Here is a 19,552-nt window from a genome sequence, read left to right as displayed (position 1 = left end):
TGTTTTATGAAAAAAGACGGGGAAACTTGGATTATCCGTCTCATTTAGAATCTCGTCGCCGGCTGCCCACTGCACTGTCCGTGGTCCTGAAATGGGCTCATACGCACTACTGACACACACACGCACGTGTTTGTTCCGGGTGCTCGTATAAGGAAAGAAGGAATGGAGGAAGGACGCGCGTCACTAGCACGCTTCGATTGGTGAAGTGAAATATAATAATTTGCACGCGCCTCGTACGGCGAGCCCCCATTCTCAAATGAGAATGCGCGCTCCCTGCGTGAGAAGGTGCGCGCGCTTCAGGGGCTGCGGTCCCATTGACGGTTCCACATCTCCGTGACAGCAGCAGCATCAGCAGCAGAGCGCGGCATTGGTGTAAAACAAGGAGCCCACCTAGCCAGCGTTCCAGACTAGGCAGCGGCAGAGAAACATCGCTCTGCGTTGAACGAAGCTAGCTTCACCAGGTGACCGAGTAGCCTATCATTCTCTGCCGGAGACATGGGCTCCCCGTAACTGGAGGTGGAGGGGAGAGGAGGGCGGGCGGGGGGTGGGGGGGAGAAGAGAAAAGAGCGAGAGAGAGGAAGAGAAAGAGAAAGAGAAAGAGAAAAGGCGACTAGGAACTGAATAAGCACTCCCACCGTGGGTGCGTGCCACCATGGGAGCCTTGCATCACTTGCCCGAGCCGTAGCTTCGTCCATGGGCTATGTCGTGATCCGTGGGCTCCGCCAGCGGGATTTCTGTCAGTGATCCTAGCCGCCAAAGAGAGGGGGAGAAGATGTCCGCCTCGGTGGGCCCTCCGGGCGGCGCGCGTCCACCCGTCGTGCCGGCGTCCATGCCCGAACCGGACCTGAGCCATCTGACGGAGGAGGAGAGGAAGATCATCATGGCCGTGCTAGCTCGACAGAAGGAGGAGGAGGAGAAGGAAGAGGCCATGTTAAAGTAAGGGAGATACTGGGGCTATTTCCGCTCTGGAGATGCTGGGAAGATGTTGTGCAGAGATGCTGCCATACTGCCGCTCACCTTCCGCTAGGCTACCAATAGGCTAACAAACCTATACACATATCTGTCTATCTAACCTACTCATGGCACTAAGGTGCAGCATAGACTGTCGACGTGTGTAGTGATTCGCTGTAGTGAGTGTGTGTGTGTAGGCTGTGTGTTTATCAGCATGTAGGCTATCCCTCGGTGCATCCTTGTTATATGAGCTATGGTATCAGTGACTCTTGATTGTGATCATACAGAATGCCAGTGGACAGCTCCATGCATGTGAGACTGCCTACTGTAGTGTTCACTGGTCAGCTGCACTCCCCTAACATGAGATGGTAGCGCCTATATTGCTCCAGCTCCTCTCACGGCAAAGATAGTGTAGCTTATTTCACTCTCAACCATCTATAACCTACAATTTAGCCTACAGAGAGTCAAGGATGACCTAACAAGATGTCCTAACATGATGTGAGAGTGTGTGAGAGAGAGAGAGGGGGGGGGGGGGCTTTTGAGTAAGAGTGTGTTGGGTCAGGGCCGTCACAGGTGTAAGAGACGAAGAGGAGGAGACAGGACAAGAGGGAGGGAGCGAGAGAGAGAAAAGGAGTGTGTCGTCCCAGAGACACACAGCTGCTTCACACTCCACTGTATTTTAATACCCGGACACAAATAAACGAATATCAAACGAATCAACCGCTCCCATTTCCCCCAATGCAAGTATGTGTTCTGTCATATCCGAACAATTCTAAACCGCTGGCTATATAGGTTCTAAATAACCTATAGCCCAGGCTAGTATATTCCCAAGCACAGCTTCTGTATGCTACAGATAGGCTAACACCAGGCTGCGATTGCACAGCGTCATTCGACCGAGATCCTGTCATTTCTGCTTGTAAAATCAGTGAAACGGCATCTCTGCTCTAGCGGTGTGTTTCCAGTGCTTGACTTGGGCAGGAGCTCACGGAACTGAGTACCAGCACCTCAACTGTTCTACTGCTCGAGCTCCTGTTCTTCTTATTGAATATTAGCTCAAAAGTGTTGTGGAGCTCCTCACCTAAATATAAACAGTACCGGCATCCAAAATGAGTACGGGCACCAATTTGAGTTGAAGTCAAGCACTGTGTGTTTCCATCCCATATCTCAACAGCTGTTTGCGTGTACGTTCGTTGCTTTGGTGACGGGGTGCGGTTGAGTATCAGCCCAATGTAGGCCAGCGCCAGCACTCTCGCATCAGCCTACAGCAGCCCATCTAGACAGAAAGGCTACAGTAAATGCATGTAACCTAGTTTATGTGTTGTTTTATTACAGTGGATGATGGTCGAAAACAGCCTGTGCTATTTTAGTATTTTCACACATAGAGCGCGAGCCAGTGTGGAAGGAGCACGTCTGTTGTATTTGTCACGACAACAATTCTGAGGTGTATCATCGTGAGTTAAATTGAACCCTTTCTGGGTAGCATATTGCTCCACGGATATTCTGACAAACTGCAGCGAGGTGATATGACGTCAGACCACAGTCACTTCTATCGCATAGTCTTATATAGAATGAATAACTAGGCTCCCATGAGAACCCCTTCTTCTCTGCTATTCACGTCTGTGTTCTATTTTAGGCTCCTTTTGCAGAGTGCTAGCCCTGCACTGAATCTGCAGATCGATTAATTGCATCTAAAGAAGGAATTGTCCAATGCATAAGTGGTCATGCATCATTTTCATAATTTTCATCATAGGCTATGCATCAAGACTATATTTCAGCTCTGCCTTATTGCTAGTCGGAGCACATAAGCTACTGTAGCGTGTGTGTGTGTGTGTGTGTGTGTATGCATGCTTGCATGGTGTGCTGTGTGATCTAAATTGGGACCTATGCTACAGTAGGCTATGTGCCCACACTCTAGCGATAAGGCAATGCTGAAAACAGCCTTGTGTAAGTCTTACATCCACAGAACTCACCTACATGTATATCCTATAGGATCGTTTCCTCTAATCATAACATCAGATCATGGTAGACCCAGGCTGGACTCATATGTCATCTAATCTCATTCTATGCTGTAAATCTGTTTGATGAACCCACTAATGTGAGAAGCGCTGATGAAACCTGAAGACAGCAGTGTGGCCACAGTAGCCTAGTACGAACACGCACACACACACACATGCTGGAATTCAATCCAACCCGCCATATCAATGTTTACACAGTGCTTTTGTATTCATACTACAGTAACTGCCTGTGCATGTGCAGTGTGGGTGTATGTTCTGTATGTGGAGATATTTTCCTGGATAGGTCACATAGTCAGAAAAAAACCTGCTGGTTGTAAGAACACAGTGTGCTCCTCTGCTACTGTAACCTAAGAAGGAGGTTTTGCTTCTACATCAACCTTTTCACCCAATCGGTGTAATTGAAGTTGGGAGGTTTGAACAGCTATACTGGACAGTCAGACACCCATCTAATGACAGCTCAAACACAACATGTTGTTACAGATCTGTCACCCAATTCAGTTTTAGACAGGACACATCATGTTGTGGGGTTCTCTTAGTGTTTTCTCTGTGATCAAGATGATCAGAGGACCCATTGATGTGTATGAAACATTTATGGGGAAAAAAATACACTGCTCAAAAAAATAAAGGGAACACTTAAACAACACAATGTAACTCCAAGTCAATCACACTTCTGTGAAATCAAACTGTCCACTTAGGAAGCAACACTGATTGACAATAAATTTCACATGCTGTTGTGCAAATGGAATAGACAAAAGGTGGAAATTATAGGCATTTAGCAAGACACCCCCAATAAAGGAGTGATTCTGCAGGTGGTGACCACAGACCACTTCTCAGTTCCTATGCTTCCTGGCTGATGTTTTGGTCACTTTTGAATGCTGGCGGTGCTCTCACTCTAGTGGTAGCATGAGACGGAGTCTACAACCCACACAAGTGGCTCAGGTAGTGCAGCTCATCCAGGATGGCACATCAATGCGAGCTGTGGCAAGAAGGTTTGCTGTGTCTGTCAGCGTAGTGTCCAGAGCATGGAGGCGCTACCAGGAGACAGGCCAGTACATCAGGAGACGTGGAGGAGGCCGTAGGAGGGCAACAACCCAGCAGCAGGACCGCTACCTCCGCCTTTGAGCAGGAGGAGCACTGCCAGAGCCCTGCAAAATGACCTCCAGCAGGCCACAAATGTGCATGTGTCTGCTCAAACGATCAGAAACAGACTCCATGAAGGTGGTATGAGGGCCCGACGTCCACAGGTGGGGGTTGTGCTTACAGCCCAACACCGTGCAGGACGTTTGGCATTTGCCAGAGAACACCAATATTGGCAAATTCGCCACTGGCGCCCTGTGCTCTTCACAGATGAAAGCAGGTTCACACTGAGCACATGAGCACATGTGACAGACGTGACAGAGTCTGGAGACGCCGTGGAGAGGTCATTTTGCAGGGCTCTGGCAGTGCTCTTCCTGCTCAAAGGCGGAGGTAGCGGTCCTGCTGCTGGGTTGTTGCCCTCCTACGGCCTCCTCCACGTCTCCTGATGTACTGGCCTGTCTCCTGGTAGCGCCTCCATGCTCTGGACACTACGCTGACAGACACAGCAAACCTTCTTGCCACAGCTCGCATTGATGTGCCATCCTGGATGAGCTGCACTACCTGAGCCACTTGTGTGGGTTGTAGACTCCGTCTCATGCTACCACTAGAGTGAGAGCACCGCCAGCATTCAAAAGTGACCAAAACATCAGCCAGGAAGCATAGGAACTGAGAAGTGGTCTGTGGTCACCACCTGCAGAATCACTCCTTTATTGGGGGTGTCTTGTTAATTGCCTATAATTTCCACCTTTTGTCTATTCCATTTGCACAACAGCATGTGACATTTATTGTCAATCAGTGTTGCTTCCTAAGTGGACAGTTTGATTTCACAGAAGTGTGATTGACTTGGAGTTACATTGTGTTGTTTAAGTGTTCCCTTTATTTTTTTTGAGCAGTGTATATCCGATAGTCATTTCGAGATAAAAGTGAAAAACATACTTTTGTATAATTATTTTATCAGAGATATTATTGTTTTCTAAGTCAAAGTTGTGTAGTTATAAAATATTGTGAATCACATTTTTGTAATTGATTATCTACCTAGCAACTACTTTTCTCTATTCTGATTAATCAGATGTTGGTTAATTGTTGAAGAAGAACAGGAAGTAGTGGAGTAGATGGTCACATTCCACTGCTCAGACGTTGCATTCATCAACCAATTGTTGTGTGCCACGTCATCGACTGTCAGATTGCTATAACATATGATGTGGCTAGCTGATACTTACGATACCTATCCAGGCGCTGTAGGATCTGGCATGTGTCAGCAACACCTGGGCAGAGGAACACGCCTGATGTATTTCATGTTTATTTATTTTACCAGGTAAGTTGACTGAGAACACATTCTCATTTACAGCAACAGCCTGGGGAATAGTTACAGAGGAGAGGAGGGGGATGAAAGAGCCAATTGGAAGCTGGGGATGATTAGGTGGCCATGATGGTATGAGGGCCAGATTGGGAATTTAGCCACGACATCGGGGTTAACACCACTACTCTTATGATAAATTCCATCGGGATCTTTTAGTGACCACAGAGTGTCAGGACATCCATTTAACGTCCCATCCGAAAGACGGCACACTACACAGGGCAATGTCCCCAATCACTCCCCTGGGATCTTCTGCTCAGAGGTGCCATGCATCAACCAATGATCGCATGCCACGTCATCGACTGTGCAGTCGGCCACCAGATTTCTATAACATATCTGGTTAGCTGATATGTTAAATACTTATCCAGGCGTTGTAAGATCTGGCAGGCGTCAGCAACTGTGTAAATGTCTAAATCGAGTCATACGTCCACCTTCTACAAGAACCCTCAAACTGCACCATTGTATACATTTTTAACATAATTTTCAGACAAAATTCCAACAACATTGTCCCTCTTGTGTGTTTCAGGGAGGAGAAGCCCATCCAAGCAAGAACTGTGAACCTGGTTGGGCAGAAGAAGCCTCCTCAGCAAAACGATGTCCGGTAAAAACCATTATACAACCATATTTTGCCGTCTGTTATTTCTTTTAATGTTCAGTTGGTTATTCTAACATAGTCTTGGGGCGGTCAGAAGACCTGGGTTCGAACCCATTCTGTCACATTGGTGGCTAAAGCTGGTTATGGGTCTTTGATGACAAGGTGGTCAAAAGGGAGTGAAATGTAACGGATGAGCTGTTGAACTTAATTATCTTCACGTAATGAGTAACCTTGCCTTAGACCAGAGGGATATACTATGATTGAAGCTTCAGTTAGCTTCATGTTCCAGCTCAGGCTTCATCCAAACTATGACGGTGAATATTACTCGTCCGCCTGCCGCTAACTCTAGCAGGCTTGTAACGGCGCATGCATGTCACCTGTGGCTAGTTGAATGCCAAACTCTTCATTGAGACCATGCTGAAACATCAATCTATGGGAGAGTCAGAACTCTTCATTAAGACCATGCTGAAACATCAATCCATGGGAGAGTCAGAACTCTTCATTGAGACCATGCTGAAACATCAATCCATGGGAGAGTCAGAACTCTTCATTGAGACCATGCTGAAACATCAATCCATGGGAGAGTCAGAACTCTTCATTGAGACCATGCTGAAACATCAATCTATGGGAGAGTCAGAACTCTTCATTGAGACCATGCTGAAACATCAATCTATGGGAGAGTCAGAACTCTTCATTGAGACCATGCTGAAACATCAATCTATGGGAGAGTCAGAACTCTTCATTGAGACCATGCTGAAACATCAATCCATGGGAGAGTCAGAACTCTTCATTGAGACCATGCTGAAACATCAATCTATGGGAGAGTCAGAACTCTTCATTGAGACCATGCTGAAACATCAATCCATGGGAGAGTCAGAACTCTTCATTGAGACCATGCTGAAACATCAATCTATGGGAGAGTCAGAACTCTTCATTGAGACCATGCTGAAACATCAATCCATGGGAGAGTCAGAACTCTTCATTGAGACCATGCTGAAACATCAATCTATGGGAGCGTCAGTGTCGCGTTTTCATTTGTGACGAAATCTAAATGAAAGAAAAGTTATCTTGCAAATTCAGCAGGCTAGTATGTGAAATGGGCTTGTTGGAGTGCCGTGTTTATGGCGTCTTTGGTGTGCTTTTCAATGAACAAGCATCTTTCCCCCCCATTCCTATTGATAAAATAGTTGTATTTGTCACACACAAGTTTAACTGTGCGTAAAGTTTGAAATGCATTCTGTCATTACTAAATGTGTAATGTGCTAAGTATTTTAAAATTACTATTATTTAACACACGCAAAAAATGAAGGGGATGATGCTTGTGCATTGAAGGGGATGATGACGCAATCTTTGTGAGAGGGAGGGAATCTGATTTCATCCGTCCTCAACTCGTGACTCAGACACTTTATTCAGAATAAATGTTGTAAACCCTGAGTTAGCCTGCCCGGTAGCAGGTTAGATCTGAATGATTTGTTGCCATAGAAATGTACCTGGCTAAAAGGTGAGCCACTTTCGTGGTACCGGTTATCCCGAGTTGAACTCAGAGTTGACCAAAGTTACTACGCTAACTCCTCAAACCACGTACGTAGTATAGGGCACTGAAGACTCGTGTTAGCTCCCAAGCTAATGTCAACCACAACATTCCACAACCCAGTGAGAAGATGGACATCACCTGTTAATTAGCTCTTGTGTGCTATTGAACCATCATTGAGTCTTTGACATGGGTTTGTGTTATGGATACGTGGTTAAGTGTGATGCCCCTAACGGCTAGTCCAGGGTCAGATATTCTATATCCTCCTAATGGTCAGAAGGTTAGAATTTGGGTTTGGGTAATCTGAGCCCAGATGTCTAGTAAGGGACGACTTCCTATCACTCTGGCTCTGATGAGGAAAACAGCCAGTATCCACCCAGAGTGATAAGTATGTCATATTGAAGTACCGGTATGTCAACTATCAGTCCAGCACCTAAGGCCCCTTTGACTGAGGTGAGTTTGAGGATGCAGTTGAGAATGTGTGCGTCTGTGTGTAATGTATGTTTAGCTGTTCATGGGAGCAGGAGCTGTGGTCAGTACTTTAGGCTTATGTCTGTAATGGAGATTGTGTCTGCAACACAATGAACACGTTGTGTGTGTGTATATACTGTTAGTCATTATTTCTATGTGGTCGTGCACGTTGACATTTTGTGTGTGTGAGTGGTTGTGCATGCGAGTGTGTGTGTGTGCTTCACGTGCACTTGTGCGTGTGTGTGTTTTGCGCAAGCATGCATGCGTGTGTGAGAGGTTGGATCAGAGAGCGGTGGGATTAAGGGGAAAATCAGCTGGATCACATCTGCTTCCCCGATGAATCCCTGAATGTGGCCCAATTATGACATCATACCATGGAATCCCGGAATGTGGCCCAATTATGACATCATACCATGGAATCCCGGAATGTGGCCCAATTATGACATCATAACATGGAATCCCGGTCACTATTCCGACATATATGGAATGTCAGCAGGCCGGTCTGAACTTTATTTACGAATGAACATATGCTTATCATATCTGCCCATTTCTGAAATTATATCATATCCCCCACATAATGCAATTTTGACTTTAGCCACTTTCCCTGGTCAAAAGCGGTGAACTGTAAGTAGTTGTGTATCATTTGACATGCAGGCTATTATCTGTTTTTCTCTGATTCTAGATGAGCATAGATGTGGATCTGTGATATGAATTCAGGAAGCTCAAGTAATGGAAAGCATATTTATGTAAAAGGTAGTGAAGTGAACTCAGAATGCATTAATTGTAACGATTGTCGTCGGGAGAAGGAGAAGAGGACCAAGGTGCAGCATGGTAAGTATTCATAAATACGTTTCTTTAATAAATATGAACACTAACAAAACAACAACACGACAAATGAACAGTTCTGAAATAGTTCTGAAATAATCACCCACAAAACACAATGAAAAACAGGATACCTAAATATGGCTCCCAATCAGAGACAACGACTGACACCTGCCTCTGATTGAGATCCATACTAGGCCAAACACATAGAAATAGAACAACAGAACAAAACATAGAAAAACAACATAGAATGCCCACCCCAACTCACGCTCTGACCAAACTAAAATAAAGACATAAAAAAGGAACTAAGGTCAGAACGTGACAGTATCCCCCCCCCCAAAGGTGCGGACTCCGGCCGCAAAACCTGAACCTATAGGGGAGGGTCTGGGTGGGCATTTACCGCGGTGGCGGCTCTGGAGCGGGATGAGGACCCAACTCCACCATAGTCTCGGCCCACTTATTTGACACCTTAGGAGCGACGACCCTCGCCACCGACCCCGGATTGGAGACCCTAGTAGAGGGCGCCTCTGGACTGACGGGCGCCTCTGGACTGACGGGCGCCTCTGGAGACTCTGGAGAGAGACTCTGGCAGATCCGGACTGTAGGGAGACTCTGGCAGATCCGGACTGGAGGGAGACTGGCAGATCCGGACTGGAGGGAGACTCTGGCAGATCCGGATTGGAGGGAGACTCTGGCAGATCCGGACTGGAGGGAGACTCTGGCAGATCCGGACTGGAGGGAGACTCTGGCGGATCCGGACTGGCAGGCGGCTCAGGCGGCTCCTGACTGACGGGCGGCTCAGGCGGCTCCTGACTGACGGGCGGCTCAGGCGGCTCGTGACTGGCGGGCGGCTCAGGCGGCTCCTGACTGACGGGCGGCTTAGGAGGCTCAGGACAGACGGGCGGCTCAGGCGGCTCAGGACAGACGGGCGGCTCAGGCGCCTTAGGACAGACGGGCGGCTCAGGCGGCTCAGGACAGACGGGCGGCTCAGGCGGCTCAGGACAGACGGGCGGCTCAGGCGGCTCAGGACAGACGGGCGGCTCAGGCGGCTCAGGACAGACGGGAGCACCTGTAGAGAGGAGACGGAGAGACAGCCTGGTGCGTGGGGCTGCCACAGGACCCACTAGGCTGGGGAGACCTACAGGAGGCCTGGTGCTTGGAGGAGGCACCGGAAGGACCGGGCTGTGGGGGAGCACTGGAACTCTGGTACGCAGCCTTGGCACCACTCCCCCAGGCTGGATGACTACTCTAGCCCGGACCCTCCAGAGTGCAGGCACAGGTTGAACCGGGCTGTGGGTGAGCACTGGAGATCTGGTGCATACTACGCGCACCTCCCCCTTAGGCTCAATTCCCACATTCCCCCGGCACGAGTGGAGCGCAGGCATAGGACGCACTGCACCCTCCCAGCGCCCTGGAGACATAGCACGCAGAACCGGCGCAGGATACCCTGGACCGAAACGGCGTACCGGAGACCAGACACGCTGAGCAGGCACAATACGCCCTGGCTGGATGCCCACACTCGCATAACACTTTCGGGGGGCTGTCCTATAGCGCACCGGGCTATGGGCGCGTACTGGCGACACCGTGTGCTTAACCGCATAACACGGTGCCTATCCAGTAACGCGCTGCTTACAATAAGCACGAGGAGTGGGCTCAGGTCTCCAACCTGACTCTGCCACACTCCCCGTGTCCCCCCCCCCCAAAACAATTGGGGGCTGCCTCTCGTACCTGTCGCACTGCCGTGCTGCCTCCTCATATCGCCGCCGCTCAGCTTTCGCTGCCTCCAGCTCTGCCTTGGGGCGGCGATATTCCCCAGCCTGTGCCCAGTGTCCTTTACCATCCAAAATCTCCTCCCATGTCCAAGTCCAGAACTCGCTGCTGCCCGATACCACGCTGCTTGGTCCTTGGTTGGTGGGTGATTCTGTAACGATTGTCGTCGGGAGAAGGAGAAGAGGACCAAGGTGCAGCATGGTAAGTATTCATAAATACGTTTCTTTAATAAATATGAACACTAACAAAACAACAACACGACAAACGAACAGTCCTAAAAGGTGACGACAAACACGAAACAGAAAATAATCACCCACAAAACACAATAAAAAACAGGCTACCTAAATATGGCTCCCAATCAGAGACAACATAGAATGCCCACCCCAACTCACGCTCTGACCAAACTAAAATAAAGACATAAAAAAGGAACTAAGGTCAGAACGTGACATTAATGGTAGACCTACTCATCCTGTTGATAGAGGGAAAAGCTTCCATAACTCTCAGTACATTAAAGAGATGACCCCTCAAAAGCCATGTCTTCCCCCTTGCCCACAGAGCAAAATAGGCTATGTAAGACAACTTCTTAGAATTAGCATCACCTACCGCCATGTAACATTCTCACTAAAACTCATGTCAAACATTAGCAAATTCTCTAACTTTACTCTGGTGCAACTCAGTATTAGGAAGGTATTTCTAATATTTTGGACACTCAAATCAAATCAAATTGTATTAGTCACATGCGCCGAATACAACAGTAGACCTTATAGTGAAATGCTTACTTACGAGCCCCTAACCAACAATGCAGTTTAAAAAAATACAGATAAGAAATAAAAGTAACAAGTAATTAAAGAGCAGCAGCACCGGTTAGTTGAGGTAATATGTATATGTAGGTAGAGTTATTAAAGTGACTATGCATAGATGATAACAACAGAAGTAGCAGCGGTGTAAGGGGGGGGGGGGGGGGCAATGCAATTAGTCTGGGTAGCCATTTGATTAGGTGTTCAGGAGTCTTATGGCTTGGGGGTAGAAGCTGTTTAGAAGCCTCTTGGACCTACTGTAGACTTGGCGCTCCGGTACCGCTTGCCATGAGGTAGCAGAGAGAACAGTCTATGACTTGGGTGGCTGGAGTCTTTGACAATTTTTAGGGCCTTCATCTGACATCGCCTGGTATAGAGGTCCTGGATGGCAGGAAGCTTGGCCCCGGTGATGTACTGGGCCGTTCGCACTACCCTCTAGTGCCTTGCGGTCGGAGGCTGAGCAGTTGCCATACCAGGCAGTGATGCAACCAGTCAGGATGCTCTTGATGGTGCAGCTGTAGAACCTTTTGAGGATCTGAGGACCCATGCCAAATCTTTTCAGTCGGGAATAGGTTTTGTCGTGCCCTCTTCACGACTGTCTTGGTGTGCTTGGACCAGTGTATATTTACCATTCAGAGCTTACATTACTCTCCCCTCTATGACAGGGATGTATCTATAAGGCCTAGCTTATGTCGCTGATATACCCCATTGAGCAGAGAGACCCCTGATAGGACTAGGATACTACCCAGTCACAGAGTGCAGGAAGTGCCTACCGGCCAATCTCAAAACCTCAGGAGGGAACTGCAGTGTTACTGGGCCATTGCCATGGTGCCAGGGTCAGGAGACTGCTATCAAATCACATGTGTAGTTCCTGACTGCTTATTTCTATGTGTCTTCAAAGGTGAAAGCATGGCTACTGTCCAGACAACTAGAGAAGCACAGTTAGCACACAGCTAACTCAACACAACCTAGCATGACTTATGTACTGTATCTTTCTGTAACTACAGGATATTGTTCCCTGTATGGTGTGTATGTGTGTGTGTGATTGTAGACGGTGTCCACCCTGCTAAAGGTAGAGCTCTGTACGACTGTGCCAAGCCATATGGAGCTCTGTCTGGGGAGCACACTACCCACTTAGCTCTGCTGTTGGCTTTGGTGCTCTCTCCATCTGTCTTCCTCATCTTTTCTCCCCATCTATCTATTTCTAGCGGCCAATCTCTTTCTCTATATCGTCCTCTTTATCTCCCTCCCTCTGTCTTTTATCTGTCTTCTAGACATCCTCAGGTATCTGGCTAATGACTGTGCGTGCGCGTGGGCTTGTGTGAGTGTGTGTGTGTGTGTGTGTGTGTGTGTGTGTGTGTGTGTGTGTGTGTGTGTGTGTGTGTGTGTGTGTGTGTGTGTGTGTGTGTGTGTGTGTGTGTGTGTGTGTGTGTGTGTGTGTGTGTGTGCGTGTGTGCCTGTGTGCGTGACATTAGTGCTCTTTAAGCCTGTGACGGTGTGTAAGTAAGGAGGTGTGTTCTTGACAGAGCGGAATGTCTTCTCAAGTGAACTGACTCTCCCTCTTTTCTCTCTCTCTCCATCCCTCACTCTCTCTTTCTCTGCTGGTAAATGTTATTGTCTTGGAGCTGCAGGCTTGTTGAAGTCCCACTCGGTAATGAGGATAGGCCCTCCAGACCAGTCTAAGACACGTGAACGCTCCTATTGAGGAGAGAGTAATGTCACTCCATGTACCCAAGGAGAGTTTGTGTAGCAGTCAATAATCAATACAGTGCATGTGTCTTGACATTGGTGTGTTGTGAATCAGGGTTGGTGAATCAGTACTGGCGAAGTGAACCCACAGTACATAACCACCAAGAAGGGTACCCAGTATAGGGTTGAGGGATGAGGGAGTGTGTGGTGGAGAGAAATGTGTGAGAGAGCAGCTGAGCTGAATAGAGAGAGAAAAGGAAGAGAGAGATACATTAGAAAGAATCAACAAAAAAACAGAGCAAACTAGAATGCTATTTGGCCCTAAACAGAGAGTACACAGAGGCGGAATACCTGACCACTGTGACTGACCCAAACTTGAGGAAAGCTTTGACTATGTACAGACTCAGTGAGCATAGCCGTGCTATTGAGAAAGGCCGTCGTTGGCAGACTTGGCTCTCAAGAGAAGACAGGCTATGTGCACACTGCCCACAAAATGAGGTGGAAACTGAGCTGCACTTCCTCACCTCCTGACAAATTTAGGACCATATTAGAGACACATATTTCCCTCAGATTACACAGATCCACAAAGCATTAAAAAACAAACCCTATTTTGATAAACTCCCATGTCTATTGGGTGAAATACCACAGTGTGCCATCAGAGCAGAAAGATTTGTGACCTTTTGCCACAAGAAAAGGTCAACCAGTGAAGAAAAAACACCATTGTAAATAAACTCAGCAAAAAAAAGAAACGTCCCTTTTTCAGGACCCTGTCTTTCAAAGATAATTCATAAACTCCCGGAAATTGCAGGTGCCTTGGTGGAGAGTGGGTTAACATCTCACAGCAAGAACTGGCAAATCTGGTGCAGTCCATGAGGTGGAGATGCACTGCAGTACTTAATTCAGCTGGTGGCCACACCAGATACTGACTGTTAATTTTCATTTTGACCCCCCTTTGTTCAGGGACACATTATTCTATTTCTGTTAGTCACATGTCTGCATAACTTGTTCAGTTTATGTCTCAGTTCTTTAATCTTGTTATGTTCATACACATATTTACACATGTTAAGTTTGCTGAAAATAAACGCAATTTGTATAAACGCAATGTAAACATATGTTTCCCATGCCAATAAAGCCCTTAAATTGAATTGAATTGAATACGGTTGTAAGAACACAGTGTACTTCTCTGCTATGGTAACCGAAGGATTAGGTTTTGCTTCTACATCCACCTTTTCACCCAATCGGTGTAATTGAAGTTGGGAGGTTTGAAGGGGTTAATCTAACCATAGTTGAGGAGTGTGCACACCAGAGGAGAGAGGGCGAAGGAGAGAGAGCTGAAGAAAGAGATGTATGGATGGTTGGAGAGGGGGAAGGTGATGCTATACACCACCCGGGCCACTCAGCATGGCGACAGATTTGCCGGAAGCAAAGGAGGGAGGGGGAAGTGCAGATCCTGCCAGGGAGAGAGAAAACCTAAGAGAGTGAGAGACAGAAAGAGAGACTGTGGCTTACTGTGTGCTGCTGATTCCATATGGTGGTGAGGTGCCGTCCAGAGCGGGAACAGACCAACCTGCCTAGCATAGGAACAGAGGAGAGTAAGTTAGTGGGCTAAACCAACTACCTACCATAGACCAAAGTGTTATTTTGTCCTTTTGATATAAAATAAGTTGTCATAAGCTTCAATCCCCTCCCACCTAAACACACGACCACACACGCCTCTCCTTTATTCTAGCGCTACAGGGACCAGTCACAAGGCTGGCACCCTTTACTGCTTTCCAATTTTGCAAATAGCAGGAGGAAGAAACTTTTTTTTATTTTTAAAGCTCGTCTATTATAGGAGTGGGAATTTACAGAAATCAATCAGGTGGATGACTCCTCCTGTTGAGAGAGAGAGATTCATTTCTAAATGGCTGTGAAGTGATTCTCTCTCGCTCTTCTTTGACACTCACTCATTGTCTTTTGATTAATGTCCGCTTGCCTTTTGAATATCGATCTGAGATGAGAGGGTGAGTCATGAAGGGAACCCTTAGTCACTGCAGCTCTATCAGGTGGCGTGGGAGTGAGTTTATGAATGCTTATTAGTACAGATACAGAGTACCCATAGGTCTCATGGCTCAGTCGGCTAGCAACACCAGGGTTGTGGGTTGGATTTCTGCATGGGGTACATATATTGGACATGTGTGTGTGACCGGTGGCGTGCAAAATCAAGCCCTAGCCCCTCTAAATAATAATATAGATTAAGTTCATATGTGACCGTTAGCCACCTAACACACCGTCTATCCCTCGGGCTTGCCCACCAGGTCCATCTGGTTGGGTGATCAAGGGCGTGGTTGTGCCAGTGTATTTAAGCAGAGCGCTTCCTTCCGTCTGGAGATTTATTTTTGTCTTTTGAAAGTGATAGCCCAAATCCAAAGAGTCTTACAGATGTCTTTTGTAAGTATAGTGTATGTAACAGGGTCAGTAAACATTATACTGAGTTCCGCTCTCCTCCTTGGTCACACCAGCCTGAGTGAGTGCAAATTGGGTTTATTCTCCACAAAATATTCAACTATTTAATAATTGAAGTTTCCAACATAGTCAGTTTCTTTCAATGGTCTCTGTTGAAAAAAAATGCACAATGATACATTTCCAGGTTAAGCGCACACAATTTCCATAGCAATCACATCTTAATTCTCCCAAGTGTCCTATGTTGAAGTTTACATAATCAAATCCATTTCACACATAAAACAATCAGCAGGCCCACTGCACTCACTCAGGCTGGCGTGCCCAAAGAGGAAGAGAGAGGAACTCAGTATAACGTTTACCGGCACTGTTACACACACACACACTATACTATTCTTACAAAATATTTGGGCTATCACTGGCCCCACTCTCATCCTCCAAAGGCACGCCAACCTTCCGAATAACAAAACAATCTCCCAAATGGAAGGAAGCGCTCTGCTTAAATACACTGCCACAATCACGCCCTTGATTAGCCAACCAGACGCACCTGGTGGGCAAGACAGAGGGCTAAAAGGCACATTAGTGGCCACCGGTCACATATTAACTCAAAGTCGCTTTGAATAAAAGCATCTGATGAATGACTATATTATTATTTAGAGTGGTTATAAGGAGTGTCTAGGGATAAGGGCTAGGGCTCGGGTTTTGTATTCGGCACTACATACGTTTACAGTTCCCCTCAGTGAGAAACTATAACCGGAAACTTCTCCCAGCTGGTAACATGAGATTCCATTACCCAGAATCCATTGCAATGGTGCCAGGGCATGCTCATATATCCCCATTCTCCTATGGAGTGTGAAGGAATTTTGGGAGGGAGGTTCACTCCTCAGTCCTGAAACAGCACCTATCCTCTTGCACCTAGAGCACCTGTCAAACTCATTCCACGGAGGGCTGAGTGGCTGCGGGTGATCGCTCCTCCCTTGTACTTGGTTGATGAATAAAGGTAATTAATTAGTAAGGAACACCCCTCAACTAGTCTAGGTCTTAATTGAAAGGAAAAAACAAAAACCAGCAGACACTAGGCCCTCCATGGAATGAGTTTGACACCCCTGGTCTATAGAGACATCGTGTAGATCAGAATAAATCAGAATGAATTTGATGTGTATAAACATTAGCTTGGCATTGTCCTTTGATTGACTTGGTACTAGGACTTTTCACCATATTGCACACGTGTGATGGGCTGTTTTTGGACTCAAGACACTGCCGGTATTGAGGACTTTAACATGAGCCATTGAGCAGCACAGCTCTATCATACGGGTGTCAGACAGATTAGAGACCAACCGCACAGACCCATTGCTCCTCTGGGACATTGTGTGTGTGTGTGTGTGTGTGTGTGTGTGTGTGTGTGTGTGTGTGTGTGTGTGTGTGTGTGTGTGTGTGTGTGTGTGTGTGTGTGTGTGTGTGTGTGTGTGTGTGTGTGCTGGAGGATTTACAGCCAGCGCTGTATATGGGGACCAGGGCCATCCTGCCAGGGCTTGATGAATGGGGAACGGCGTGTGTGTCCGCAGGACGTTTGTCCTTGTTAGGTGACGCCACGCACCGTGGCTGAGACACGGCTGGCTTTTCACGTCATCTAGAGGACTCCTTTGACTCCTTCCCCCTCGATTGGAGAGGACTGGGGAAATTATCGCTCTCCAATGCTCTGGATGAATAGCCACACCATTCACTGCTTGAGGTAGCAAGGTAGAGGCCCTAACATGATCAGACCCAATCGAAACCTCCAATCTCAGTATGCCTGTAATGCTGTGTGTATTTATGGGTCTGCATTCCGTATTGTACAGTAGGCTTTGTTGTTGCTACTGTTGTCCTTGACTCTCAGCGAGCTTGTTAGTGCTGCATGGTGTAATTACTCCAGCAATTACTATATGGGATGCTTCATGCTAATGTTGTTTTCCCAGAGTGAATTGTTGGCCCTATTTGGACTTGGACAAATGTGCATTTCACAAAGGGTTTATTTATATTGGGCTCCCGAGTGGCGCAGCGGTCTAAGGCTCTGCATCTCAGTGCAAGAGACATCACTACAGTCCCTGGTTTGAATCCAAGCTGTATCACATCCGGCTTTGATTGGGAGTCCCATAGGGCGGCGCACAATTGGCCCAGCGTTGTCCGGGTTTGGCCGGGATAGGCCGTCATTGTAAATAAGAATATGTTTATAACTGACTTGCCTAGTTAAATAAAGGTTAAAAAATGAGAGAAAGTTGAATGGTGTGACGCGAAGGGAAGTGTGTGTTCGTGCTGGTAGAAGTAAAGCTTTGGTTTAACCTTGTTTCTCATTCATGAATCTCAGTGTTTTCTAGCTTTTCTTAATGAGCGCCTGTCTGACAGGCTCCCCTGAATCTTGAAAGCTGAGGGCTCTCTCAGATCTCCTCATGAATACATATTTCTCTCTCTCTGTTTATCTCTCTTCCTCTCTCTCTGTTTATCTCTCTTCCTCTCTCTCTGTTTATCTCTCTTCCTCTCTCTCTGTTTATCTCTCTTCCTCTCTCTCTGTTTATCTCTCTTCCTCTCTCTCTGTTTATCTCTCTTCCTCTCTCTCTGTTTATCTCTCTTCCTCTCTCTCTGTTTATCTCTCTTCCTCTCTCTCTGTTTATCTCTCTTCCTCTCTCTCTGTTTATCTCTCTTCCTCTCTCTCTGTTTATCTCTCTTCCTCTCTCTCTGTTTATCTCTCTTCCTCTCTCTCTGTTTATCTCTCTTCCTCTCTCTCTGTTTATCTCTCTTCCTCTCTCTCTGTTTATCTCTCTTCCTCTCTCTCTGTTTACTCATGAAGATGTTTTTCATTTACCCCTCAAAAAAACATTCCACAACAGTGTTGCACAATCTAGTAGAGATTTAAGTTGAACGTTTTCCCATCTGAGAGAGTAGTTGAGTCGGCTGCAGTCCAATAGTTGAAGATAGCTTCCTTCCCTCATCTCCTTCCCTTAATTGATTGGTGAAAGGAATGTTATGAATCCTTGCTCCCACCTATTGAACTGCGTTCAAGCGGTGGTTTCCTCAGAGGGGAGTAAGGAAGGATACATTTCTAAATTATTCAAACAGGATCTATGTATTTGAACGGGGCCTGTGACAGTTTGACTTAGTGAGAGTCATGGAGCTGAGGATATGAACCCTGAGGAGACCTAACAGCAGGTGACCCAGGTCTGACCTTTAGGGCCAATCGGTACCGGAGATGAGTCTGGGGACGCTGACAGGAAGATGGGATGGGGAGTGTTTTTGTCTTTGTGTGTGTGTGTTTATTTACAGGGATACGATACAGGGATGTCACTGTTGGTGGGATAGTCCCGGGAGGAGGATGTGTTTGTTTGTTGGTATGACAAGTGAACAGTTTGTTTTGTGACACCAGTAGCGTACTGAAGAATGTGGATTTATCGCCTAAGGCCTTCTGGATGTTTGATGCAGTCAGTCAGTCAGTCAGTCAGTCAGTCAGTCAGTCAGTCAGTCTCTCTCTCTCTCTCAATTCAATTCAATTCAATTCAAGGGGCTTTATTGGCATGGGAAACATGTGTTAACATTGCCAAAGCAAGTGAGGTAGATATTATACAAAAGTGAAATAAACAATACAAATTAACAGTAAACATTACACATACAGAAGTTTCAAAACAATAAAGACATTACAAATCTCTCTCTCTCTCTATCTCTCTCTATCTCTCTCTCTCTCTCCCTTTCTCTCCCTTTCTCTCTCTCCCTTTCTCTCCCTTTCTCTCTCTCTCTCCCTTTCTCTCCCTTTCTCTCTCTCCCTTTCTCTCTCTCTCTCTCTCTCTCTCTCTCTCTCTCTCTCTCTCTCTCTCTCTCTCTCTCTCTCTCTCTCTCTCTCTCTCTCTCTCTCTCTCTCTCTCTCTCTCTCTCTGTCTCTCTCTCTCTCTCTCTCTCTCTCTCTCTCTCTCTCTCTCTCTCTCTCTCTCTCTCTCTCTCTCTCTCTCTATCTCTCTATCTATCTATCTATCTATCTATCTATCTATCTATCTATCTATCTATCTCTCTCTC

The 19,552-nt window shown here is 46.8% G+C and overlaps 1 protein-coding gene across 18 annotated transcripts in view; it reads left to right on the top strand.

Moving 5' to 3' along the window:
* The first annotated feature begins 245 nt into the window (after positions 1–245).
* Positions 246–19,552, top strand: part of rims1a (regulating synaptic membrane exocytosis 1a) — a 72,855-nt gene continuing 53,548 nt past the window's right edge. For all 18 annotated transcript variants that reach the window (XM_071380605.1, XM_071380606.1, XM_071380621.1 and 15 more), the window contains exons 1-2: positions 246–936; positions 5,927–6,001. In XM_071380605.1, the coding sequence (XP_071236706.1) occupies positions 773–936; positions 5,927–6,001 (239 nt within the window). In that variant the 5' untranslated portion in view covers positions 246–772. The remainder of the gene's footprint in view (positions 937–5,926; positions 6,002–19,552) is intronic.

Source organism: Salvelinus alpinus, chromosome 32 (assembly GCF_045679555.1).
Source record: "Salvelinus alpinus chromosome 32, SLU_Salpinus.1, whole genome shotgun sequence".
Classification (NCBI taxonomy): Eukaryota; Metazoa; Chordata; class Actinopteri; order Salmoniformes; family Salmonidae; genus Salvelinus; species Salvelinus alpinus.
This window is presented reverse-complemented; position numbering and strand designations above follow the sequence as displayed.